At 37.1% G+C, this 26529-nt stretch overlaps 1 protein-coding gene and 1 pseudogene across 2 annotated transcripts in view; one reads left to right on the top strand and one right to left on the bottom strand.

Annotated features, from left to right (window-relative positions):
* The window catches only part of ADAM10 (ADAM metallopeptidase domain 10), a 125334-nt gene that overhangs the window by 11067 nt on the left and 87738 nt on the right, over positions 1 to 26529 (top strand). For both annotated transcript variants that reach the window (XM_045822559.1, XM_045822561.1), the window contains exon 2: positions 19762 to 19912. In XM_045822559.1, coding sequence (XP_045678515.1) covers positions 19762 to 19912 — 151 coding nt within the window. The remainder of the gene's footprint in view (positions 1 to 19761; positions 19913 to 26529) is intronic.
* On the bottom strand, positions 11179 to 11643 carry LOC123808152 (annotated as a pseudogene).

Here is a 26529-nt window from a genome sequence, read left to right as displayed (position 1 = left end):
ATAATCATACATAGCTAGCATTTATGGGAAACTTCTATGCCAAGCACTATTCTTAGGACATTTTGTATATTAACTCAATCTTCATAACATCTCTGTAAGATAGGTTCTGTTACACTTATACAAATGGGAGCAGGTTCAGGGCAGCCAATATTTGAATATAGTCAGCCTGATCCAGAATTCTTGAGCTCTTAAATGCCATACTGCCTCTTAGAAACATATCTTGTAGTATTTGAGCCATTTGACTTTTGGTCAGTTAAGTTGTTTCACAAAAGGTATATTTTTTGAGATTAGAAAATGTTTACAATTAAGGGGGAAGCACCTTATAGAACATTTATACACAATATTATTTCAGTTTTGTTACAAGTACATTTATATATGTGTTTATTTTTGAAAAAAAATTGAGGATAGATACTAAATCTCTGGATGGTGAAGTGTAAGGTACATGTTTCTACAGTAATTACTTTTGTATGAGGAAAAATAAGTTTCCTTTAAGGTATGTTGCCATTAGTAAATGGTGACTTTGAAAAGTTACAGGAAATAAAAATACAGTTGGCCCTGTGTATCTGTAGGTTTAGCATCTACGAATTCAACCAACCAGATTGAAAATATTCAGGAAAAAAAAATCTCAGAAAGTTCCAGAATCAGAACTTGAATTTGCCATGTGTCAAGCCCTACACTACACTTAATCCATGCAAATGAAGTGATGTGTAGGCATTCCCTTCTGTAGCCTATATGCAAATAATAGATTATATGCACATACTATGCCATTTTACATAAGAAGGTTTAACATCCCTGGATTTTCGTATTTGTGGGGGGTTGTAGAACCAATCCCCTGTGGATGCTAAGGAACAACTGTACTATTCTCAAATTGTAAAATAAGTAAAATTGTAAAATTAAGTCTCATAAGCTCTTTTAGGAGACTTAACATTTTTTTTCTACTTCTTACACCTCTGGTTGTTTTCCACTCTTGCATGTGGGTGGTTTTTGATATTGCTTTTCTTTTTCACACCAGTTTTTCTTCTAAAATTTTGAAAATTATTTATGTTTTCTTAATCTTATATGTACAATCAGTTATTCTTCTACCAGTTTTATACATAGGCATTTGCTTGCTTGACACACTATATTCATTTTTTTCCTAACTTAGAAACTTTTATACTTTTTGAAAGATTAGAAGTATATATAGTCCAATTAACATTTATATACCTATCATTTAAATTTATTAATGGTTATCTTTTGCTACATTTGCTTTTTCTAATCTACTCCCCCCTTAGCTGTGAACCATTTGAAAGTACGTTGTACCCCTAAATACCTCAGTACGCATCTCATAAGGTTAAGGACATTGTCTTGTATAATCAAGAAGATTATTTTCTCTTTAAGTTTGGGGATGTTTAAATATACTATGAAGCTTGTAAATACTAGGGACCATATAAATTTATTGTATGCTTTGTGATGGCCAGATTTATAATGACTACAACTAAGGACCGGAAAGTAAATGCTGTCGGTACGCATTATGTATAGGTACAATAAAGTAACAGTAGAGAAAGGAGACAGCATTGGCAGAATAAGGACACTGCAGGATGGAGCCCTTTTATGTAGTAACAATGATGCAATAACGTATGATAGCATTGAGGTTATCACATCAATATGATCTCTTAGGATAAAGATATTAATAAGGATGAGCCTAGCCTAAGAAGATATTTAGGTAAAGGGGAAAAATCAGTAATAGTTAAAATGGAAAGATTTGACACATAGGTAAACTTCAATTATGCAGAAATTTTCCTCAGTGGAAGTTGTCATTTTCCACTGAAGTCAGATTACTAGCATCATACTGTACCCTAAGTTAAATGTATTTTATTTTCATCATTGTCAGGTAACAGATCTGTTTGTTTATTGCTAAGTACTTTACATGAGAATATCTTCAGTGAGTATTCTTTATTAGAAGGGATAAAGTGAGTTATAGATTGCTGTCCTTTGAGTCCTTCCTGTTACCTTCCATGTCATTCATTTTGTCCTCCATGGGTAATATATCAGAGTGATAAAAGAAGCTCCAGATCTGTATTCAGGGACAGAGCAGAACTCATTTGTTTTTTTCTATTGTTGTTATTTTCTTTTTTAATCCTAGATTTGTAGGCTATATTCCTTTCATACAAATCTACCTCCTGTAAATAAAGGATTTGAATTAAAGGGAAAAAATAGCCTATATTATGAAATACAAATTATATGTTAACTTAAATGGCAATGGATCTTTGGAAAAAGTAGTTTTTATGCCTGCACTTAACTTATTAGTTGTTTTAAATAACCTGTAATATGCTGGTGACCTGCATATTTTCATCTCTCGTTCAACGTCTTCTTTGAAATCCAGACTCCTGTATCCCAACTGCATCTCCAGTTAGATGTCTAATGGACATCTGAAACTTAACATGACCAAAAAAAAAACCTCTGATTCCATTATCTTTAGTCTTTTGTACTGTAGTCTTTTCCATCTCAGTAAATGGGAGCTTAGTTTTTCCCTAGCTCAGGACAAAAACTTTGTTATCCTTGGTTCCTGCCTTTTATACCCTGCATGCAGTCCCATTAACTCCTCCTTCAAAGTATATGCAGGTTTTGACTACTTCTCACTACCTCCACTGCTACTACCCTGATTGATACAAGCCAACATCCATTTCATTTAATTATTGTAAAACCTGCTAACTGTTCTCCCTGTTATCTTGATCTCAGTCTCTTCTCAACATAGCATTAAGTGTGATCTGTTCAAAAGCTACTTGGTCAAGAACATATACTAGCAAATTTTATATGTTAAAATGGTAAGTTTTATGTTATATGAATTGTACCTCAATGAAGCACATGGTAACAAAATCAATTAATGAATCCCCATTTAGTGGCTTACTATTTTAAGGAAAAGCCAAAGTTCTTAGAGTGGCTTGTGTGGCCCTACATGATATACATGTACACTTATCTACTTATCCTCCTAGGGCCTGTACAGTTCTTTCCCCTTGTTTGTTTCTGAAGTAGTGGTAAAATACACTTAACATAAAATTTATCATCATGACCATTTTTTTTAAGAGTGTACTTCAGTAGCATCACGTATTTTGCTCTCTTTCTTTTAAGTCTTTGCTCAAATGTTAGGTGTTCCTATTACAGCATATAAAAATAATAAGTCCTTCTTTTGCACATTCTGTCTGCTAAACCTGCAATCAGTGATTCATATTGTTTGTTTTATTGTCTGTCTCCTTTTCTAAAATAAAGCTTCAAGAGGTTGTAAACTTTGTTTCATCCACTACTATATTCCCAGGACCTAAAACAACACCAGGCATTTTAATAGGTGCCATTATATATGTGTTGAGTACGTAGATGACTACTGGACTACTTTTACTTTTTATAAATTACATAAGAATTAGGAGTTTCTAAGTATGTCTCGAAATACTTGGCTTCTAGGTCTTTTAATTTAGTTGATTTTAAAATGGAATGAAACTGCCATTTTTGTTAGTGTATTTGAGTATTTTTATGTGCCCTGTTAATTAAAAAGTTAGGTAGGTTGAGCGAGTTATATTCTCTGTAAAAACTAAGGTACTTTTTTCAACTACTGTGTGCTCCTTTTTTAAAAAATGTTATTTTTGAAGCACTTAATAGTTGTCATTCAGTGTAAAAATTGGACTAAAAGGGGAAATGTAAAATATCTTCATGGTTTTCTGATAATACCCAATAAAACTTGTAAACTTTACTATCTTATTAATATGAAACTTTAAAAAACCCATTTCATTTGTAGTATATTTAATTTTAATATATTTTATTGATTAGGCTATTGCATTTGTCCCATTTTTTCTCCCCTTTCTTCCCCTCTGCCTTGTGCCCCACCCCCTACCAGCATTCCCCCACCTTAATTCATGTCCATGGGTCATATGTATAAGTTCTTTGGCTTTTTCATTTCTCATACTATTCTCCCCCTGTCTGTTTGTACCTACCATTTATGCTTCTTATTCCCTGTACTTTCCCCCCCATTCTCCCTACTCTCCCTCCCCATTGGTAGCCCTCCATGTGATCTCCATTTCTGTGATTCTGTTCTTGTCCTAGTTATTTGCTTAGTTTGTTTTTATTTTAGGTTCAGTTGTTGATAATTGAGAGTTTGTTGTCATTTTACTGTTCATATTTTTGATCATCATCTTTTTCTTAGATAAGTCCCTTTAACATTTCATATAATAGAGGTTTAGTGATGATGAATGCCTTTGAATTTACCTCATCTGGGAAGCACTTTATCTCCCCTTTTATTCTAAATGATAGCTTTGCTGGAGAGAGTAATCTTGGATGTAGGTCCTTGTCTTTCATCATGACTTCTAATACTTCCTTCCAACCCCTTCTTGCCTGCAACATTTCTTTTGAGAAATCAGCTGATAGCCTTATGGGAACTCTTTTGTAGGTAACTGTCTCCTTTATCTTTCTGCTTTTAAGATTCTCTCTTTTTTAAAGATTTTATTTATTTATTCATTCATTCATTCATTCATTCATTCATTTATTTTAGAGAGGGGAAGGGAGGGAGAAAGAGGGGAAGGGAGGGAGAAGGAGAGGGAGAGATACATCAATGTGTGGTTGCCTCTTGCAAGCCCCCTACTGGGGACCTGGCCTGCAACCCCGGCATTTGCACTGACTGGGAATCGAACTGTGACCCTTTGGTTCACAGATTGGCACTCAGTCTACTGAGCCATACCAGCCAGGGCCTCTCCTTATCCTTAATCTTGGGTAATGTAATTATGATGCGCTTCCTTGGGTCCAACTTCTTTGGGATTCTCTAAGCTTCCTGAACTTCCTGGAAATCTATTTCCTTTGTCAGATTGGGAAAGTTCTCCTTCATTATTTTTTCAAGTAAGTTCTCAATTTCTTGCCCTTCCTTTTCTCCCACTGGCACCTTTATGATTCGGATGTTGGAATGTTTAAAGTTATCCTGGAGGTTCCTAAGCCTCTCCTAATTTTTTTGAATTCTTGTTTCTTCATTCTGCTCTGGTTGAATGTTTATTTCTTCCTTCTGTTCCAAGCCGTTAATTTGAGTCCCAGTTTCCTTCCTGTCATTGTTGGTTCCCTGTTCATTTTTCTTTATTTCGCTTTGTGTAGCCTTCACCTCTTCTTCTATTTTGGGATCATACTCAGTCATTTCTGTGAGCATCCTGATTACCAGTGTTTTGAATTCTGCCTCTGATAGGTTGGCCATCTCTTCATCCTTTAGATCTATTTTGGTGCTTTGAGCTGTTCTTTCATTTGGGCCATATATTTTTGTCTGGTGGGCCTGGTACATAGTAAGGGGTGGAGCCTTAGGCATTGGCTAGGGTGGGGCAACCCATGTGGCTGCTTTGTGGCCCTGTATGTGGGGGAGGGGTCAGAGAGGGAACAATGCTGCTTGCTCTGCTCTCAGTGACTTTTAGTCACTTCCCCCACTACCCACAAGCAAATTGGGCCCTTTTGATGCTGATTCCCCAGGTGGGTGGTTTTGTGTTTGTTCTAGGACCCTGTGGGTCTCTTCAGCGGACTCTCCTGTGAGGCTGAGAGGGTTTCCTGCTGTTGCAGCCCCTACAGATTTTTACAGCCAGAGGTTTTGAGGCTTTATTTCCCTGCTCTGGAACTCTGGGTTGTGTGGTCTTTCTTGCTCCCAAGTTGTTCCTTCTCGTTCATCCACACGCAAATGTGGGACTGCTCTTGTCTTCCGTCAGCTGCTGCCTTGCCACAGTCCTCTCTGCCCCAGCTGCCTGTCTCCACCCGCCTGCCCCTCCTACTGATCTGGATGAATGTTTCTTTAATTCCTTGGTTTTCAGACTTCTCAATTTTCTGGCAGTTCTGGTTATTTTTTGTTTTCATATTTGTTGTTGTTCTTTTGGTTGTGCGAGGAGGCAGAATGTATCTACCTGTGCCTCTGTCTTGGTTGGAGGTCTCCGTGGAGTAAATTTAGAATCATTGAATGTTAAAACTAGAAGAAATTTTGTAGTCTGGGTTGGGTTACTTAACCTCTCTGTGCCTCATCTTAAAATTAGTTACACTTGTGCTATATGGTTGTTACAAGGGTTAAGTGAGATAAATTATTCTTTAATTAATTTAACCATAACTTGCCAAACACTATTCTAAGCTCCTAATATGTATTAATTCATTCAGTCTATTTAACAACATTACTAGGTGCAGGTATTGCTATTTTTAACCCACCTTACAGATGGAAAAACTGAGTCACAGAGAGATAAATAAATTGTCTGAGATGATTCAGTTAGTAAGTGGCAAAAGTGGGATTCTAACCCATGATGTTTAGTTTTACTTATAAATAAATGTAATGCTTGCCAAACTGGTAGAACATAAACTAAGATATGTTGGCCATGTACTTCTGTGGTTATTGAAAAACTTAATTGCAGTAGGAATATAAGAGTTATAATTGTCTAGAAAGTCGTAAAATGGTTATGGAAGCTGCATAAGTAATAGTAAAGAGAAATATCTGAAATGTACTTATACCATTAGTAGAAGATTTTAAAAACATATCTGGTGAATAAATCTATAATAATTTTCTTCTTAACCAGTTGCATTTTGTAAATGCTTGGCTTGTTAGAAATTCTGATATTTCTTAGGTGAGTATGATAGGATTACATATTTTTAAAAAGACTTTATTTACTTTTAGAGAGAGGGGAAGGGAGAGAGAAAGAGGGAGGGAAAGATCAATGTGAGAAACACTGATCGGTTGCCTCTTGCACACCCCTATCCAGAGACCTGGCCCGCAGCCCAGGCATGTACTCCTGACCAGTAATTGAACCGGTGACCTCCTGGTTTGCGGGATGACACCCAACTCGCTGAGCCACACCAGTCAGGGTAGATTACATATTTTCTAATGATTGATTCATGGCTCTCTTAACAGCAAGGTATAACATGCTTTTTTTTATAAATACAAATGAAAATGGAAATTTTCATGAAACATTGAATGGACACATTAATTCTCAGAGCAAACATTTATTGAACACTTGTTTTCTGTTTGACTGTTCTAGGTACTGAGGGTACATCATTGAGCAAAACAAAGTCCTTGTTCTCATGAAACATGTTCTAGTGGGGAGGGATTTATATCCATAAAAATAATATGAAGAAAGTTAAAGCAGGATATTGTCTGGGACAATATGCTTTTAGATATGGTGATCAGAGTAAGCTTCTGAAGAAATTGACTGGATATCTGAATAAAGTGTAGCAGCCAGCCCTGCTTGGGGATGATGCTGTAGGCAGGGGAACAATGAGACTAATGTGGGTTAACACACAGAGTAAGGGGAGAGTGGTAGAAGATAAGGTGAGACAGAGGGTAGGGTGGAGTAATGCAGCCCCTGGTAAGGATCATGTTCAGCTTTGTAAGCCATGGCTAGGACTTTGGGTGGTTGAGAAACCTTTGGAAGGTTTTGAGTAGAGTAGTGACATGATACTACTTTACTTAAACATTATTCTGACTGTTGTGTGAAAAATAGACTGTAGGGGGCAAGAATGTAAGCAAAGAGGACAATTACTTGTTGTGGTTTTTGAGTTCCCAGAGCCTTTTGAACTTGACTGTGCTTGACACGTTTTCAACCTTGTGAGTTCCATCTCCCTCATTTGCAACTAGGACACTGGCATTAAACTAGTGTTCTGAACCAGGCTCCTGTAATCAGAACCATCACTGGAGACCTGAATTCTGAACTGAGCACACATGTTTGCTTGCTCAAGTTCTGCCAGTAATGTGCATCTTTCAGACAATTATGAAAAATTTTCTTCCTGGTTGTTTAAACTTAGTATTTCTGGTACAATAGTGACATTGGAGAGGGAGAGCAGTGTTAACTGTTTTTCACACAAAATGTTTAGGGTAATTATGGTATATACGTCTAGTTTCTGGGGACATCTGGCTAATCTTGAAAAAGATAGTAGTGGTGGGGGTTCTAGTATTGTCAAGTGATAGAATGTTACTTCAAGTAAGAGAATATTATATGAGAAGTATGGGAATTGGATACTATCATAATGGAGAATGCTTTAGTATTTATGAAAAAAATTGTGGATTCTGGGTCAGATTTCCTATGTGGATTTGCATGTTGATTTGCAGGAAACACAAAATCTTGGATTCCTATTTGTGTCTGGTACTATATTATAGAAGCAAATATAATGTTAGTACTAGGACATAGATATTTTTGGATTGATGGAACTTGGGAGAATCTAGCAAGTAACAGCATCAGGGATAGTGTAGTCAAGTAGGAATTAGAGTAGACTAGTAGGCAGTTTAGAACTAGGGAATCAAGAAGATCTGTAACAAGGGGAGATCAGATAACAAAGGTGAGTAGATCAGAGGCCAAGCTCTGTTTAGATAGAGTTAAGGAGATGGGTGAATATTTCACTGCACCAGTGAGATTTGGTGATAGAGCTGCACTCTATCCCTATATTTTGAGCTTTTGATTGGTTGCTAGATTATAAGAATAAATCTCGGTTGAGTAGGTCCAGACTCCGCATGTGAGACCTAGCAATTTTATGGTGTCTGATGGAGCTATGTAGCGCAAGCATTGGAGATTGGCAGGGGTTACTGTAAACTGCCAGTTTCAGTCATTAGCTCAGTCACTGGAAATTGAGGGTATACATTATATGTTTTTGGTCTATTAAAAATACATTCTGTGGTATTTCATTACAAGTTTTTCATATCTTGGGTAGATGTCAGTTTAGGTTTTGGAAGGTCCCTGCCATGTGCTATATTTTGATAATTTTTTCCTTTTTAGGTTTTTTTTTGGTAATCACATCAGAAATGTGTATCATGACTTAACTAGCCTTTGATGTGGGTAATAGGATTATTGTGGAAAAATCATGAAGTCATCAAAACCAAAATTATCTCCTTGGCATTGCCTCCTATTTGCTTTGTGACATTGGGTTTTTTATATGTCTCTCAAACCTCACTTTTCTTTCAAATGGGCTAATACTTCTTACTTTACAGGTCTGTTGGGTTGATTAAATGAAAAAATGTGGAATACTCGGCCTGGGAGATAGCATGTGCTAAATAAAGTTATAACATCCAATTTGTATACATAATTTAATACTTAAAAATAGTTTTTTGAGTGTGTACATTTTGAAATAATGGAATATATATTTAAAACAAAGTAGCAATATGTAGTTATGGATTTTTCATTTTTCATTTGAAGATGTGAAACTTTAAAAAACAAAACATCTTTTAGCTGGATTTTCATGTGAATTTTAAAATACTAGATTTCTAAAATAGGAATGGGAAGAAACAATATAATATTAATATTACATGGTGAAAAACTAAAGATATTTTTATTAAAGTCAGGAACAAAGTGAAAATGCCCTTACTGTTAATCAGCATAGTTTGGTGGTCATAGTTAGTGTAGTAAGTTAAAAAAAATAGAATTATATGGTTACCACAAAAAATTAAAACTGCCTCATGACCCAGCAGTCCCACTTCTGGGAATTTATCTGAAGGAATCTACTAATTCCAGAGAATATGTGCACCCCTGTGTTCATTGCAGCGTTATTTACAATAGCCAAGATTTGGAAGCAGCCACACTGTCCATCAGTAGATGAATGAAGAAAAAAGTTGTGTATTTACACAGTGGGTACTACTTGGCTGTAAAAAAGGAACTCTTACCCCTTATGACAGAATGGGTGGACTGGAGAGCATTATGCTGAGTGAATGAAATAAGCCAGTCAGAGAAAGACAAATACTATATGATTTCACTCATACGTGGAATCTAATGAACAAAAAGAACTAACAAGAAAAACAAAAACAGACTCTGAGAGAGCAGACTGACAGCTTTTGGGGGTAGGGTTGGGTGGGGGGCAGAGGATGCTATGGGGGGAAATGGTGATTGATGGAGACTTAGAGTGGTGAATGGCAATAAATTCAATAAAAAATGGAAAAAAGATAGAATTATAAATAAATGAATAGATTATTTAAATATGAAAAGCAGAATCCACACATAGGGGCTCATGAATCCCCTACAGTGCAGCACATGGATCTTAGGTTAGAGCTGTTGCAGAGTTGAAAAAGATGAGTTACCATCAGTCAACAGTAATGAACACTAAATGCTTAAGTGGCTTACTACAGATTTGATACCTATTTTGCAGTGCTCTGCCTATTCAACTCTCATTATAGTATGAAAACAGTGATAGAAAATATATAAGGAATGATCATATAGCTGTGTTGCAAAAACAGTTGGCCAGCTGAAATTGGCCTATGGGCTATAGTTTGCCTAACTCTGTTATATATTATTTGGAAACTTTCTAATTAGTACATTACCTGTGATATTAGTTAAGGTATTTTTTGCTTAAATGGTAGCACTTGTGGTGCCCAGCCCTATTATGCTATTAAAATCTTAAGAGTAGCCCTGGCTGGTGTGGCTTAGTGGATTGAGCAACGGTCTGTGGACTGGAAGGTTGCTTGTTCAACTTCCAGTCAAGGCACTTGCCTGGGTTGCTGGCCAGGTCCCCAGTTGGGGGCTTGCAAGAGGCAACTGAATGATGTTTCTCTCTCTCTTTCTTCTTCTTTCCCCCTTTCTCTAAAAAATAAATAAAATCTTTAAAAAATCTTAGAGTAAAGGAAACATGTAGAAAAAGAAGGAAATAGCATCTGGTGAAAGTCAGGGAATTTCAGTATGCAGAAAAGTTGTAGGGCTTCTCAAACTTGCATACACATTACTCTGGTAATCAGGTAGTGCCTGAGTCACTTTGGGGGATCAGTAGATCGGGGGGAGCCCAAGATTCTGTGTTGCTAATAATTTCCCAGGATATGTCTGTGTAGCTTGTCTCTGAAACAGTATGAATAGCAAGGTTCTGTATGTCAGGAAAACACAAAATGCTGTACATAGAAGAAGATTTAATTGGGTAAGGATTAAAACATCCACACACACATTTCCACTCTCAGTGGTAATACTTAATGAATGAATTTGTTATTTAAACACATGGTGAGTAGTAGGTTCCCAGATACTTCTTAGCTTTTTAGTTTAAATGTGGAGTTGGACCTTTAGTATTGCTAAGAAGTTCTTGAAGTGGTGTTCTTGAAGTTCTTGAAGTGGTGAAGTTGCCCCTTTCTCAACTGATATTTTTCTTTTTTCCCCCTCATGTGTCAGTACTTTTAATATTGTAAATATACAATTGTAGTAAAAAGACGATATAAACAAGATGTAGCTCCTCCATTTTCATGATCAGCATACTGCATTACAGCAAATCAAGTTTATATTCCACCATCAGGTGTGGTTTTCCCATTAGTTTACTTTGTGATGGGTCATTAAGAATATCTTCAAATCCAGTAGTCTTGTCATTACCCCTCAACATATCCAGTGAAAGGTTTGAGCTTGGAAGAAATGGAAGACACTGAACCTGTTGCACTGCCTTGAATTCCATTTGCAATTTTAGTGGAGTACATAGACCCTGGATGTTTCTCAGTGTGGAAAAATTCATTTTATCTTGGTTGAGAAAAATTCATTTTATCTTGTTTTTTTTTCCTGATAATTCAAGAGGATAACTGGGCAAAAGTTCATTTTTCACACAAGTGAAACCTTTTCGAAGAAGATCATGACTTTCAAAATGTCCACTTGCCGAAAGTTCTGTAACTGGAATACTGTCCGTTAGTTGAGATCCAAGTCCTCTGGTATTCATTTTTAGCTTGCTTTGTGAACAGCCTCGTAGCACTCTTGCTGTCAGCCAGCCTCAGCTGATATTTTTTCTTGATGCTTGGTTTCTCCAAATGTCTTTTTTTTAACCTGTGATCACTGGTTATTATTTATTCTTTTATTTCTCCCATCTCTTACTATTATATGTCCTAGGGTGTTTCCATAGTGGTTATCACGTTTGGCTAATTAATACATGTTCTATTAACAAAAATATAGTTATTTATGAATAATAAGTCATTATAAGATGCTTAATTATTGGAGCTGAGTAGATTGTTGATTTCATTTATTTTGCTGAAAGAAGACAAGTTGGAATGTTTTGAATTGTCTTTGTTTTTGATTCTCATCTTTTATTTTGAAAAATTTTATAAATTAGAGAAAAGTAAAAGAAAGGCCAAATACCTGTATACCTACCACATTGACTCAACGTTTTCCTTTTTAATAATTTACTTTTTTTGAAGTATAATTTTCATAAAATAAAATTAAACAGTTTTGAGAAATGTATGTAGTCATATAACTGCTATTTTAATCATAATATAGAACATGTACATCAATCCATACAGTTTTCTCGTGTTCTTTGCAGTCAATTCAAAATACTTTCTGACTTCCTTTTGATTTCTTTAATCCATGGGCTGTTTAGAAGTATCTTACGTTCCTGATGTTTGGGGATGTTTTCAAATATGTCTAACTGATTTAATGGTACTATAGTCAAAAAATATACTCTATGATTTGTACCTTGTAAAATTTATGGAGAGAATAGGGGGTCCTGTATGGTGTTGGAGTAGGTGGAAGTTACACTCACCCCCTCCCAAGAGCATATCAAAATTATAACTAAGTTATAGAACAGTGACCTGGATAACTATCTGAAGACTAGCTGAACAGAAGTCTTATAAGTAAGGATGTAGAGAAGAAACCACATCAAGACTGGTAGGAAGGATGGAGATGCAAAAAGGGTTAGCCCTGCACCTACATTTAGGGGTTGTGAATTTGGAGAGTTATCTCAACTGTAGAGATACCCACAAGGAGCATGGGGTCTCAGCCCCACGCTTGCTTCCCAATGTGGAGTACCAGTCCTGGGAAGAGAAGTCCATATAACATCTGGCTGTGAAAATTGTCAGGGATTCTCTCTGCCAGGATGAGACTGCTAGAAATCCAGTCACTGTCTTAAAGGGTCAGACCACAAAATCTCTTGTAGGCACTCACCCTGGGCTCCAGCAGAGGGATGATGACTCAGAGGGGACTGAAGCCATACAGGGTGAGATTGGGTTGCGTGGCTTTAGAGAGAGGCTGGAGGGACAGCTGCCAGTGCCCCTTCTCCCATACCTCCCACAGATGCCATCTCTCCTGGGTCCAGCACTCCCCTCCATATGGCATCAATCTGGGGAGATGCACTGGCTCCATCCTCCTTACTCTGAGGCTTCATTTTGCCCAGCTTGTACCCTGCAGGGGAATCTGCTGGCTTTAGCCAGCTGGCACCTGTTTTGCAGTCTTGAAAATTTCTGGAGGAAATCTGGGCAAACTCGAGGTGTCAGACGCACAAAGGGAGAGACTGAGTTATGTGGCTTTAGGGGAAGGGCCATTTTTCCTGCATGTTCCACTGGTGCTGCCATTCCTGTTTCTCACCCCCTTCCATGGCCACAGCCTGGGGAAATGCGCTAGCTGCACTCTGCCAGCTCCCTGTGGCCCTTCCCCCCACCACAAAGGTCAAAGGCCCCAGAAGGATGGTGGCTGGCCTTCATGTATACTGGATATATAAAGGAACCCAAAACTCTAGTTGAAAAGAGTCTATGCACCTCTGTGTTTATGCAGGATTCTTTATAATGGCCAAGATGTGGAAACAACCCAAGTCGCCATCAATAGACGAGTCAACAAAAAAGTGACTGTGCATGTATGCAATGGAATACTACTCACCACAATAATTTTTGACTGCATAGTTGCACCTAGATGGTATTATGTTAAGTAAAATAAGTCAGACAGAAAGACAAGTATTATATGATTTCACTTATATGTGGAATCAAAAACACAAATAGATTAACAAACAAAATAGATACTGAAAACAGACTGATGGTTACCAGAGGAGAGGAGTTTGGTGGGCTGGGTGAAAAAGGTGAAGCGATTAAGAAGACATAGAGACACATAGAGATGGCCCATAGATGTAACAAAAAATATGCAACATCACTAGCCATCAGAGACACGCAAATTAAAACCACAAGGAGGCCCTGGCTGGTGAGGCTCAGTGGCTTGAGTGCCGGCCTGTGAACCAAAGGGTCGCCTTCAATTCCCATTCAGAGTACATGCCTGGGTTATGGGCCAGGCCAGGTCCCCAGTAGGGGGCATGTGAGAGGCAACCACACATTGATGTTTCTCAACCTCTTTTCCTCCCTTCCCCTCTCTAAAACTAAATAAATAAAATCTTTAAAAAAAAAAACCCACAATGAGATATCACCTCACACCTGCCAAAATGACTATCAATAAATCAACAATCAACAAATGCCGGTGAGGATGTGGAGAAAAGGGAACCCTTGTGCACTGTTGGGCATGCAGACTGGTACAGCCACTGTGGAAAACAATGGAATTTCCTCAAGAAATTAAAAATGGAACTAGTTTTTCAATCAGTGATTCTACTACTGGGAATATACCTTAAGGATCCTGAAACACCAATTCAAAAGAACTTACACACTCCTATGTTCATAGTAGCACTCTTTAGTAGCCACATGTTAGAAACAGTCTAAGTGCCCATTAGTAGATGAGTGGATCAAAAAACTGGGGTTACAATGGAATACAATGCGGCAGCAAAAATGGAAAGAACTCTTACCATTTGCAATAGCATGGACAGAATGTGAGGCTATCATGCTGAGTGAAATAAGCCAGTTGGTGAAAGACAGATATGATCTCTTCCTATATGTGGAATCTAATGAACAAAATAAGCTAGTGAGAAGAACAGAACCAGAGGCAAAGAAACATGGAATAGACTGACAGCTGTAAGAGGGGAAATGGGAGTGGGGAACTGACTGAAAGAATGTGAAGAGATTAGTCAAAGAACATACTTGAATGACCTATGGACATGGAGGACTGTGTGGGGATTGACTGTGGGAGTGGGCTGTGTGGAGAGGGCCAAAGAAGGTAACTTTTGCTCGACAGTTTATTTTGTTCATTAGATTCCTCTTATAAGTGAGATCATATAGTATTTGTGTTTCACTGACTGACTTATTTCATTTAGCATAATATTTTCCAGTTCCATCCATGCTGTTGCAAAAGGTAAGAGTTCTTTCTTTCTACTATGTAGTATTCCATTGTGTAAATGTACCACAGTTTTTTTCCCCACACTCCCCTTCCATCTGGCAGCCATCAAAATGCTCTCCGTATCCATGATTTTGTCTCTGTTCTTGTTTGCTTAGTTTGTTTTTTAGATTCAGTTGTTGATAGATATGTATTTATTGCTATTTTATTGTTCATAGTTTTCCTTAGATAAGTCCCTTTAACATTTCACATAATACTGGTTTGGTGATCATGAACTCCTTTATTTTTTTCTTGTCAGGGAAGCTCTTTATCTGCCCTTTGATTTTAAAGGATAATTTTTGCCAGGTAGAGCAGTCTTTGCCGTAGGTTCTTGGTTTTTATGACTTTGAGTATTTCTTGCCAATCCCCTGCCATCAGAAATCCAGTTGAATGGAAGTCCCAACAATTACGGAATTAAAGAAACCATATCCATCCATACTGGTAGGATGGGCAGAGATGTGGAACAGGCTGTTACCACATCAACTTGTGGTGGATAAAAATTCGAGAGGAATATCTCTGGAGTGAGGAGTCCCAGCCCCACCCAGACCCCCCAGCCCAGGGTTTCACTGCCAGGGAGATAAGTCCTCATAACTTCTACCTGCAAAAATCAGTGGTGACTGTGTTGGTCGAAGAAACATCTGGAATCTGAAGCAGTTCCTCTTAAAGTGCCCACACAGACTCACTCACACTCACCCTCTCTGAGCTCCAGCACCAGGGTAGCAGATTGAAAGGCACCAGTGGCATACAGGGAGAAACTGAAGTGTCTGGCATCAAGGTGAAAGCTGGGGGAAAGCTTTCTCCCAGACAGAAAGGCAGGCAGAGGCCAGTGTCTCTTTTCTGAAACTTCACTTGGTCACAGAGCCAGAAGGCTGGTGCCATATCTGAGACTCCATCAACCTGGCTAGAACTGTTTGTCTCGCCCTGGAGATCCCCAGTGACTGGGTCCCACCCAATTTACAGGCCCAGCCAAGCTGATATTCCTTATGAATGGATGGTGTTGGCTTATGCTTCCCAACTTCCTAAATCCTCTAAAACAAACCTCAGTGAGCCCTCAGCAACACCCCCCCCCCCTCTTTTATCATTTGCTAAGTAGCCCAGGGGCACTAGCAGCAGTTAGCCTAGATTCACAGCTTGTCTTTGTCTGGGAATCTCCAAGTCCAGCATAAGTAGCAGCCATCTCAGATTGCTTTATATCTCAGGCAGGGTGGCCCCAGGCAAAACACAGGGTGCTGACCTTGGCTTGTACCACCTGGGAAATCACAGAGCCAGCACGTGCAGTGGACAGCTACAGACCATGTCAGAACACCACCACCTTGCCCCCACAGAGTCTATCTTGCGTGGGGGTCAGAGGTTAGTGATCAGTGGTCACAGCCAGTTCTTGCAGCTGATTGGCCTGAGTAAACACCTCCTATTGACCTGCCAGTAGCAGTCAAGACTCATCTATAAGATGAGGGTGTATTTAGTGCACACGAAGGGTGCACAGCTTCAGTGGTAGGGGAGGCTATGCCACTAGACCCTAAGGACACCTACTACATTAAGCCACGCCACCAAGGCAGGGAGTCATAGCAGCCCTTCCTCATACATAGAAACAAACACAGGGAGGTTGCCAAAATGAGGAGGGAAAGAAACATGGCAGAAAGGAAAGAACAGATCAAAACTCCAGAAAAAGAGCTAAATGAAATGGAGATAAGTAATTTATTTTTCAAAACACTGGTTATAAAGGTACTCAAGGAACTTCATGAGGACCTCAACAGCATAAGAATGATCCAGTCAGAAATGATGGATTTGCTCATTGAAATAAGGATGACAGACTTCTTTCCAGAAGGAATACATATACAATTTGGTTGTGTAACATTATAAAGGTATTAAAAGAACCCTCCCCCCAAACCTGTCAGCCTGAAATTTTATGCCCAGTGAAACTATCTTTTAAAAATCAAGACATAATACTCTCCAACATACAGAAGCTGAAAGTTTTTTTTTTGCCAGTAGAAGAAATGTTAGAGGAAGTCATCCAGGTACAAGGAAAATAATGCTAGGTGGAAATTTGGATCTACACAAAGGAATGAAAAGATATGGAAATGATAGAGAAGATTTTTTCATATGTATGTATATTTACTTATATCAAGATAATTATTTAAGCCAAAAGAATAACAATGTGTTGTGGGATTTATAAGATATATGTAAATAAAACATGTGATGGCAATAGCCTAAAACCAAGTGGAGAAAAATTGAGGTATGCTAATGTCAAATTGTTATACCTGAAATGTTGTAATATCACTTGAAGGTAGGATGGGATAAATTAAAAGTATATTTTTTAAGCTCTAAAGCAACTACTAAAATAACCAAAGTTTTACTAGTAAGCCAGTGAAGAGATAAAGTGGAATCATAAAAAAAAATAGTTGAAAAGAAGGAATGGGAACGAAGAACAGATGAGACAAATAGAAGTATATAGTAAGGTGATAGACTTAAACCTAACCACATTTGTGATCACTTGAAATGTAAATGTGTAAGCACTCCAATGAAAGATTATTGGATTGGATAAAAAAGCAATATCCAATGATTTGCTGTCTACAACAAACTCACTTTAAATATAGAGGCACAATTAGATTAAAGGTAAAAGGATGGAAAAAGATATACCATGTGAGTAAAAAAATGAAATGACTATATTAATATCAGACAAAGTAGATTTTAGAACATAAAATATCTCAGAGAATAAAGATCATTTGATGATAAGGGAGTTAGTTCAAGTGCATACTTATTAACATGCATGTAATAACAGCTATGAAAATTAGTGAAGCAAAGGATTGCAAGGAGAAATAGTCATAATCATAGGTAAAGATTTCAGTACCTCTCTCAATAATAGAATAGGTAGATAGAAAATCAGTAAGGGTAGAGAAGACCTGAACAGTACTGTCAACCAACCTGATCTCGTTGACATTTCTAGAACACTGTACTAAATAAGCAGAGATTGACATCTTTAGAACACTCATCCATTAACAGCAGAGTATGTTCATTTCAAGTGCATATGAAACATTTACAAGGATAGACCATATTCTGCATCCTAAAATAGTCTCAATATATTTAAAAGAATTGATGTCATATAAAGTATGTTCTCTGACTACTTTAAATTAAGTTGGAAGTCATTAACAGAGATACAAAAAATTCTCTGTATTTGGAAACTAATAACACTTCTAAGGAGCACATGGACCATAGAAGAAATCAAAGGGAAATTAGAAAGTATGTTGCGAAAATAAGTATGCTGAACAGAATGAAATGGCATCACAACGGAATCTGTGGGATGCTGCTAAAGCAGTATTAAGGGGAAAAGTATAGCACTAAAAACCTATATTAAAAATAAAGGTCTTGGCCCTGGCTGGTGTAGCTCAGTGGGTTAAGTGTGGGCTGCGAACCAAAGTGTCGCAGGTTCGATTCCCAGTCAGGGTACATTCCTGGGTTGCAGGCCATGACCCCCAGCAACCACACATTGATGTTTCTCTCTTTCTTCCTCCCTTCATTCTCTAAAAATAAATAAATAAAATCTTAAAAAAAATAAAGGTCTTAAATCAGTGGCCTCACCTTATGAAACAAACAAAAAAAAAACAAAAAAAAAAACGAGCAGTTTAAATTCAAAGTAAGTAGAAGAAAAATAACAAAGATCAAAGTGAAAATAAAATAGAAAACAAATATTGAAGGAAAAATCAAAGGAAAAAAAGTCGGTCATTTGAGAAGATCAATAAAATCCATAAATCTCTACTCTCCTAATTAGGAGCAAAAGAGAGAAGATATAGATTACCAATATCAGAAATGAGAGATTCAGAAGATATAAAAACATTTTAAGGGAAAATTATAAACCACTTTATCATCTCCACAACTTGGGTGCAGTGGACAGGTTCTTAGCAAAGCTCACTCAAGTGTGGCGTTGGTGGTATGGTGGTGAGCATAGCTGCCTTCCAAAGCTCACTCACTCAAGAACAAGATAACCTGAATAACTATGTATATTGAAATTGAAATTGTAGTTAATGTTATGTATTACATATATACAGTATAGCTATGTTGAAATGGAAATTGTAGGTTAAACCTTTTCACAAAGAAAACTCCAGGCCAAGATGGCTTCATTGGTAAATTCTACGAAACATTTAAGGGGAAAATAATACCAATTCTATATGAATTTGTCCAGAAAACTGAAGAGGAGGTAATATTTCCCACCTCATTTTTTACTATAATATTAAAACCTGACAAAGACAGTAAGTACAAGAAAACTACACACCAGTGTCTTTCATGAATATAGATAAAAATTCTGAACCTACTGTAGCAAATAGAATTCAGTAATATTGTAAAAGATAATACTCCATGATCAAGTGGGGTTGATTGGTGGTAATGCAAGATTGGTTTAATATTAGAAAATCAGTCATTTGTCACATTAATAAGCTAAAATGAAAAACACCTATAATCATCTTTATTCATGCTGAGTCAAGCAGGTGACAAAAGTCAGCATTTGTTCCTGATCATTTTTATCAGCAAAGTATAAAGAGAACATTCTCATCCTGGTAAAAGACAGTAAGACAAACCTATGCTGAACATCCAAACTTGATTATAGTTAAAATTTTCTTTACAATAAATTAAAAAATATATATGTACATCTAAGACAAATCTATGGCTAGCATCCAAACTTTTGTGTATGATAGAAATTTCTGTTACAATAAGTTTTTAGAAAATATATGTGTAAATAAAAGTAATAGGATTAGTGAGAATAGTTTTATACATACTTGTAGATATGTGAGTGATCAGGGAATCATTAGAACTAGAATGAGCCTTCAAGATGATACTAATTCAAAGTATTTATTTTTCATAGGTCAGTATGGAAATCCTTTAACTAAATACATTAGACATTATGAAGGATTATCTTATGATGTGGATTCATTACACCAAAAACACCAGCGTGCCAAAAGAGCAGTTTCACACGAGGACCAGTTTTTACGTCTAGATTTCCATGCTCATGGAAGGTGAGTAAATTTGTTGCTGACTGAGTTTGAAGAAGTTCCCATGTATTCAGTCTAATTTAAAAGAAGAAATTTTTGCTCTTAATTTACCTTCTCTAATTGAAAGGTCTCTATTTGGAAATTCAGCCTACACTGGAATTTGGTATCAACTTGAAAAAATGTTTTCTTTTAAAATGGATTGGCCTTTTCATATTCTTAAGGAAACAGTCATTTAAATATTTTTAAATTTGTGAATTAGATTCTTTATTGTGTTATTAGAGGATATGACTTTAAAGAAGATTTTATGTTTATAGTTTTCTACTACTTTTTATGTGTTTTATGGTCAATATATCTGTCTTCTGGTACGAATAGTGAAGATAGCTGGTTGTGTGCTGTTGAATAAGTCATTTAATATCTCATGAACTCAATTTTACCAGCTCAAAAATGACAACTTGTAGATAGATTGCCTACTCTACAACTCAATTCTCAGGATTGTTAAGGGATAAAGAACAGGGAGCCAAGGGGGAGAGGGAAAAAAATCACAGTTATTTAGTGCTTTTTGTGTTCCAGGTGCACAAATGCTTTATATGCATTTTCTTACTTAATTTTCTCAACATCCAAACAAAGTAAATAGCTTTATAGTGGAGGAAACTAATGCTCAAATAAGTTAATGTCTTTAAAATCACACAGCACAGATTTGGCCCATATATGTTCAACTCAAAGCCAGATATTTTTTTCTTTCTGTCTGTTAGAGGTACTTAGATTCAAAATCTTGGAGTATTCTTTGTCAGACTTTCTTACTTGGGTATGGTAAGTAGTAAATCTATTCCTTCTGTACTTTTTTTACTGGTATAAATTCATTTATTATTAACTTCCTAATAGGTTTCCTAGCTTCCACTCCATTTACCATTAAGTCTATCCTATGTACTGCTATAAGGTAACTTCCTTAAATGCTTCCATTTTCATGCCAGCTTATTTGTCTGAAGTTTTCAATTCACATTGTTAGCCAGATTTCTTAACTTGGCTTTCAAGATCCTCTGTCAGTTAATTCTGGTCTATTATTTAAAAATTACTCCACTTCACAACATTTTCTGTTTTCACTTAGAATGATCCTCTGATTGCTGATTAAGCCATGTACAGTTTGTTCCCTGTGCCATTTATCTTAAAATAATTCTTACCATCTTTTAAAAAAATTTCATTTGGGTAGGAGAGGCAGGGAAGGGAGAGAGAAGGAAACAGGCAGACAGACATTGATTTGTTATTCCACTGATTTATGCACTCATTGGTTGCTTCTTGTATGTGCTCTGACAGGAGCTCGAACCCACAACCTTGGTGTATTGGGACAATGCTCTAACCAACTGAACTACCTAGCCAGGACTAATTATCATCATTATTTGTTTTTTAAGACTTCATTTATTTACTTTTTAGAGAGAGCTGAAAGGAGGGAGAAGGAAGGAGAGAAACATTAATGTGCAAGAGATTACATTGATTGGTTGCCTCTCACACACCCCAAACTGGAGAGCCTGGCCCACAGCCCAGGCCTGTGCCTTGACTGGGAATCCAGCCTGTGACCTTTAGGTTTGCAGACCTGTGTGCTCAGTCCACTGAGCCACACCATCCAGGATCAATTATCATCTTTTAATGTACAATTCTAGTTCTGCTTTTTTGAAGCCTTACCTATACCTTTAAATTACTTACAACTGGCATTACATTAGTTCTCTTTTCCTTTTCATGCATGTATTTCTTCTTTATTTTTCTATAACTATGTTTTTATTTCTCCCAGGTAGATAATCTGGCATCTACTTAATGTGTCCATTATTTGCAGTTATAGTACAAATGCTTAAATATTTTAATGAATGGAAAATCAGATAATAAGTAACATGAAACAAAGTATTTTGTACATGGAAATAAATGAATTACTTAACTTATTTTCCATATTACAAAATAATGATCACTGTAGAAAAAATTATGTGCTATAAAATTTGCTACGTTGATTTGAAGGAGAGAAACAGATTTCATTCAGGGTTTGTTCGTTTTCTGGATAAAAATTTTAGTGGCAACATTTCACATAAAATTTTTTTAAGGACTTTATTTACTTATTTTTATTTATTTTTTAAAGATTTTATTTATTTATTTTAGACAGAAGGGAAGGGAGGGAGGAGGGAAGAGGAGAGAAACATCAATGTGTGGTTGCCTCTTGCACACCCCCTCCTGGGGACCTGGCCTGCAACTCAGGCATGTGCTCTGACTAGGAATTGAACCAGTGACCCTTTGGTTCAAAGGCCAGTGCTTAATCCACTAAGCCACACCAGCCAGGGCTATTTACTTATTTTTAGAGAGAGGGGAAGAGAAGGAGAAAGGGAGATAAACATCAGTGTGTGGTTGCCTCTCATGTGCCCCCAACTGGGGACCTGGCCCACAGCCCAGGCATGTGCCCTGACTGGGAATTGAACTGGTGATCCTTTGATTTGCAGGCTTGCACTCAGTCCACTGAGCCACACCAGCCAGGGCTCATGTAAATTTTTATGGCCCTTAACTTCTGATATTTTTTTAAAGATTTTATTTATTTATTCTTAGAGGGGAAGGGAGGGAGAAATGACGCAGACACTGGCTCGCAGTGTCCGTGGTGTTATGGACGAGATATGAGATAAATTCACACAGACTACCGAGTCCTGTGGAGGGAACGGGACGGCACAGCTACTCTCTCAAGGGGAGAGTGCCTCTGAGTGGTCTGGCAACTCTCTCAGGAGGAGAGCGCCCCGATCCTTGCCTTCACTGGTTTTTTATTGGCTTTTAATTTGCACAGGAATACAGGTAAAGTTCATTCATCATTGTCAGGAAGTAAGGATCAAACAATAGATAGCATACAAAGAACTACAAGGGCTTATTCTGAGTCAGGGTCTGTTAGCTAAAGGGCTACAAAACTTCAGGAAACAAACTCATTTCCTGCTCTGGCCTTTATCATTTAAATAAGAGCATTCTTAGCAAAGCAGGTTTTACAGGAGTTTATGTATTCTGTCTCAGACCTGATTATCCAGGAAACCTGCCCTTTACAGCACAGGGCTGTACCGTCCTCTGTCATTGTTTCAGGTTTAAGTCATGCGCAGGAGGTAAGATAGCTAAGAAATTAGGAGACTTCTTGCAGGCAGAATGAGGACTCAGGCTTTGTCAAAGCCGAGGGGTGAGGGCCCATCACCCCCTTTCTCCATAGCCCCCCAAGTCCTTCCCTGGGGCCTCCACGTGATCATGTCTGTCTTAGGTCGTTCCCCCCTTGGGGAATCTTACCAGTCATTGGCTAACTGATCAAGCATTGGGGGCCAGTTATAGAAAAAGGAGCAGAAGCTGTGCTCCTGCCAGAGAGATAAGCTTTGTCTCCTTAGTGGCTTATGGTCCGAAGGTTGCTCACTCAGCCTTAGCCATGGGGGGTTACAGCTCCTGAAACCAGGCAGGGCATTTCCCAACAGAGAAAGAGAGAGAGAGAAATATTGATGTGAGAGAGAAACATCAATCAGTTGCCTGTCACATGTACCTCAACCAGGGACCGATCTTAAGCATGTTTCCTGACCAGGAATTGAACCAGCGACCTTTTGCTTTGCTGGATGATGCTCCAGCTAACTGAGTCAGTCATCAGGGCAGCTTCAGGGCTGTATTTTAAAATTATCTTTTCATTATTCGTACCATGAAGTAATTAATACAACCATTAAATCTCCCTAAGGTTTTAGTGACCACCTCAAAATAAATTTAATACTTTATTCCAAATATGGTGTGACTGCCAAAAGAAAAAGTTGAGATTCTAGATGCCTTGGGTTTGGATACCACATTCCTGTTATATCATTAGATTTTTATTAGATCTGTGTGTGTGTGTGTGTGTGTGTGTGAGAGAGAGAGAGAGAGAGAGAGAGAGAGAGGGAGAGAGCGCACAAGTATTCTCATGATGTTATTTAGTCATCCAAAAAATATTGAATGCTAGTTAAAATTTACCTAGTTTAAGCTGTTGGTGATAGAAAAATAAATCAAACAGATCTAATCAGGACAGCAAGCAATGCATATGTCATTGTGTAGGAGGAAAATGTGATATGGTGCTTTATAGATAAAATGCTATAGATATTCAAAGATGATAGAGAACTTGTTTTTGGCTGAGGCGGAGGACCTGGAAACCAGGAAATCTCAAGCTCTGTAATAAGTAGTCATCTCAGGTACTTTGATCAGAAGTTTAATTAACGTTACATTTTCTAGAATATATCCAAATTAGGTATTTTATTTTGTCGTCCCAATTAAAATATACAACTCATGTTCATGGGGGAAAGTGGGTATATGTGTGTTAACAAAGTTATAATAAAATTGATAAATATTGTAATACTTATTGCTAAGTGAGCCTAGAGGAAGAAGCAGTGCTCTTAGGGCATATCATTCAGGCATCCCACTTATCAGAACTTATCCAAGTGAAGCAGTTTCTGAATTGAGAAAACTGATTCTTGTTTCTCAGTAAAGCAAAGGTATGTTTTTTCCCTAATATTTATTATGAAGCATGTGGCCCAGGTAATTTGTAAAAGGCATACATATTTTTTTTGATAGATCTTGTCTGGAGTTGGGTTATTCTGGAAGTGTCTTGGGCTTTATATTTGTCTATAATGAATGGTGTAGTAGAAACCTAGGGCACTGTTACCTCTGATGACAAACCAGCGTACTTTGAGAGTCAGAGGTTAAGTCCAGGGAACGCAGATGGATGCCAGCTCATAAAGAAGAGCAAGCAGGACAGTGGATTTGAATTGTGTAAAATGCTATTGTTATGGATGTGGAAAAACAAAATTTTGAAAAATACGGACTTGGTACTTAAATTATTTCCATCAAAATTTGAGCAAGTATCAGCAAAATTTCCTAAAGGAAAATGCTATTTACTTAATACCTAATTTATGTCTGCTATAATATGTATTAACATATATTATTAGTTTAAGTATATTTTACACTGCTTTTTGTCTCAGCTGTGATTTTCTAGGATGCGATAATTTTTTATTCTTGATTCCTCTTCACATAGGAATTAAAAGCATAGAAATATGTTTTTTAAAAATCTGGAAGAACAACTAGCTATTTAAATTACATACTGAATCATAAGAAAAAACAAGAGCTGAATTGTGCTCATGTTAATTTTGTATTAAAGAAGCTAAATTAAGAGCTGATGATTGCTCTGAGTTTAGCTTCTTAAATATGATTTTGACATGAACTATTTTTATTTTACATGTTTTTAATTACTAGCCTAGTGGCTTTATGTGGAAGAGATTGAATGAGTTTTAAGAAAAACTTAAACCAAGCTTCCTTCTTATTTTGAAAAGGAAATGGAAGAGTTTTTCTGACTATTTTTAATTCTTTAGGTGCATAGTTTTCTCTAAAAGTTGCTATTCAACAGGCTGTGCCCGAAAAGAGTATATAATGTCAGAGTTTCTAGAGTTGGTGACTTAGACAGTAAATGTCAGAAATTAGGTGTATGTCTAGTAGAAGAGCCCAGCCATCATTGTCCTCAACTATAAGTTATATTTCATACTAAATTGTTGCATAAGCAGTTGGGTCTTTAGTAAGATAAGCACTTTTTAATTAGGATTCATAGTCTGCCTTGTTTTTTCAGTTTTCCAAGTGATTAAGCTCCATGTAAATTATAGCACTATTTCTTAAAAGTGTAGCAAGGATTTTATATGACTGAAGGTTATTTAAATGTTTATCCTATTTCATTGTACCTAAAAACTCTTTATATAACTGTGTTGAATGGATGTGTTTAGATCAGTTTTTTAATGTTCTTGTTTGGATTGTTCTATTAAGCATCAGTGAAATCTTTTATAATAGTGTGATATTTTTAAACTAATAAATATGTTTAAAAATTCTTTGGTGCCCTGGCCAGGTGACTCAGTTGGTTGGAGTGTTGTCTGTACACAAATAGGTTGTGGGTTTGACTCTGGCCAGGGTGCACGCCTAGGTTGTGGCTTTGATCCCTGGGCAGGGCATGTATGGGAGGCAACTGATGGATATTTCTCTTTCACAATGACATTTGTCTCTTTTTCTCTATTTTTCTCCTTTCCTCTCTCTAGGATACATCAATGAATGTATCCTAGGGTGAGGATGAAAAAATAATAAACATTTTTTGGTAATCACATGTACAGTTCCTTTTTGAAATAACTTCTGAATATTGATTTTTCACTTGATTGTATCATAACTTCTTTTTTAAAAGTTATATTTTATTGATTATGTTATTACAATTGTCCCCATTTTTTCCCCTTTGCCTTCTCCACCCAGCCTCCCTCCCTCCCTCAGACAATCCCCATCCTGTCGTCCATGTCCATGGGTCATGCATATATGTTCTTTGGCTACTCCGCCTCCTATGTGTACTTTACAATCCCATGACTATCCTGTAACTATTAATTTGTACTTCTTATCCCTTCACCTTTTTAGCCCCACACCCCTACCACCTCCCAAATGGCAACCATCAAAAACGTTCTTTGCATTTATGATTCTGTTTCTGTTCTGCTTGTTTGTTTATTTTATTTTTTAGATTTGACAGTTGATAGATATGTATTTGTTGCCATTTTATTATTCATATTTTTTATCTTCTTCTTAAGGAAGACCCTTTAACATTTCTTATAATGCTGATTTGG

This window comes from Phyllostomus hastatus, unplaced genomic scaffold (genome assembly GCF_019186645.2).
Source record: "Phyllostomus hastatus isolate PE091 unplaced genomic scaffold, TTU_PhHast_1.1 phas_scaffold_501, whole genome shotgun sequence".
In the NCBI taxonomy this organism is placed as follows: Eukaryota; Metazoa; Chordata; class Mammalia; order Chiroptera; family Phyllostomidae; genus Phyllostomus; species Phyllostomus hastatus.
The sequence above is the reverse complement of the archived record's forward strand: the minus strand, read 5'-3'. Positions and strand labels throughout refer to the sequence as shown.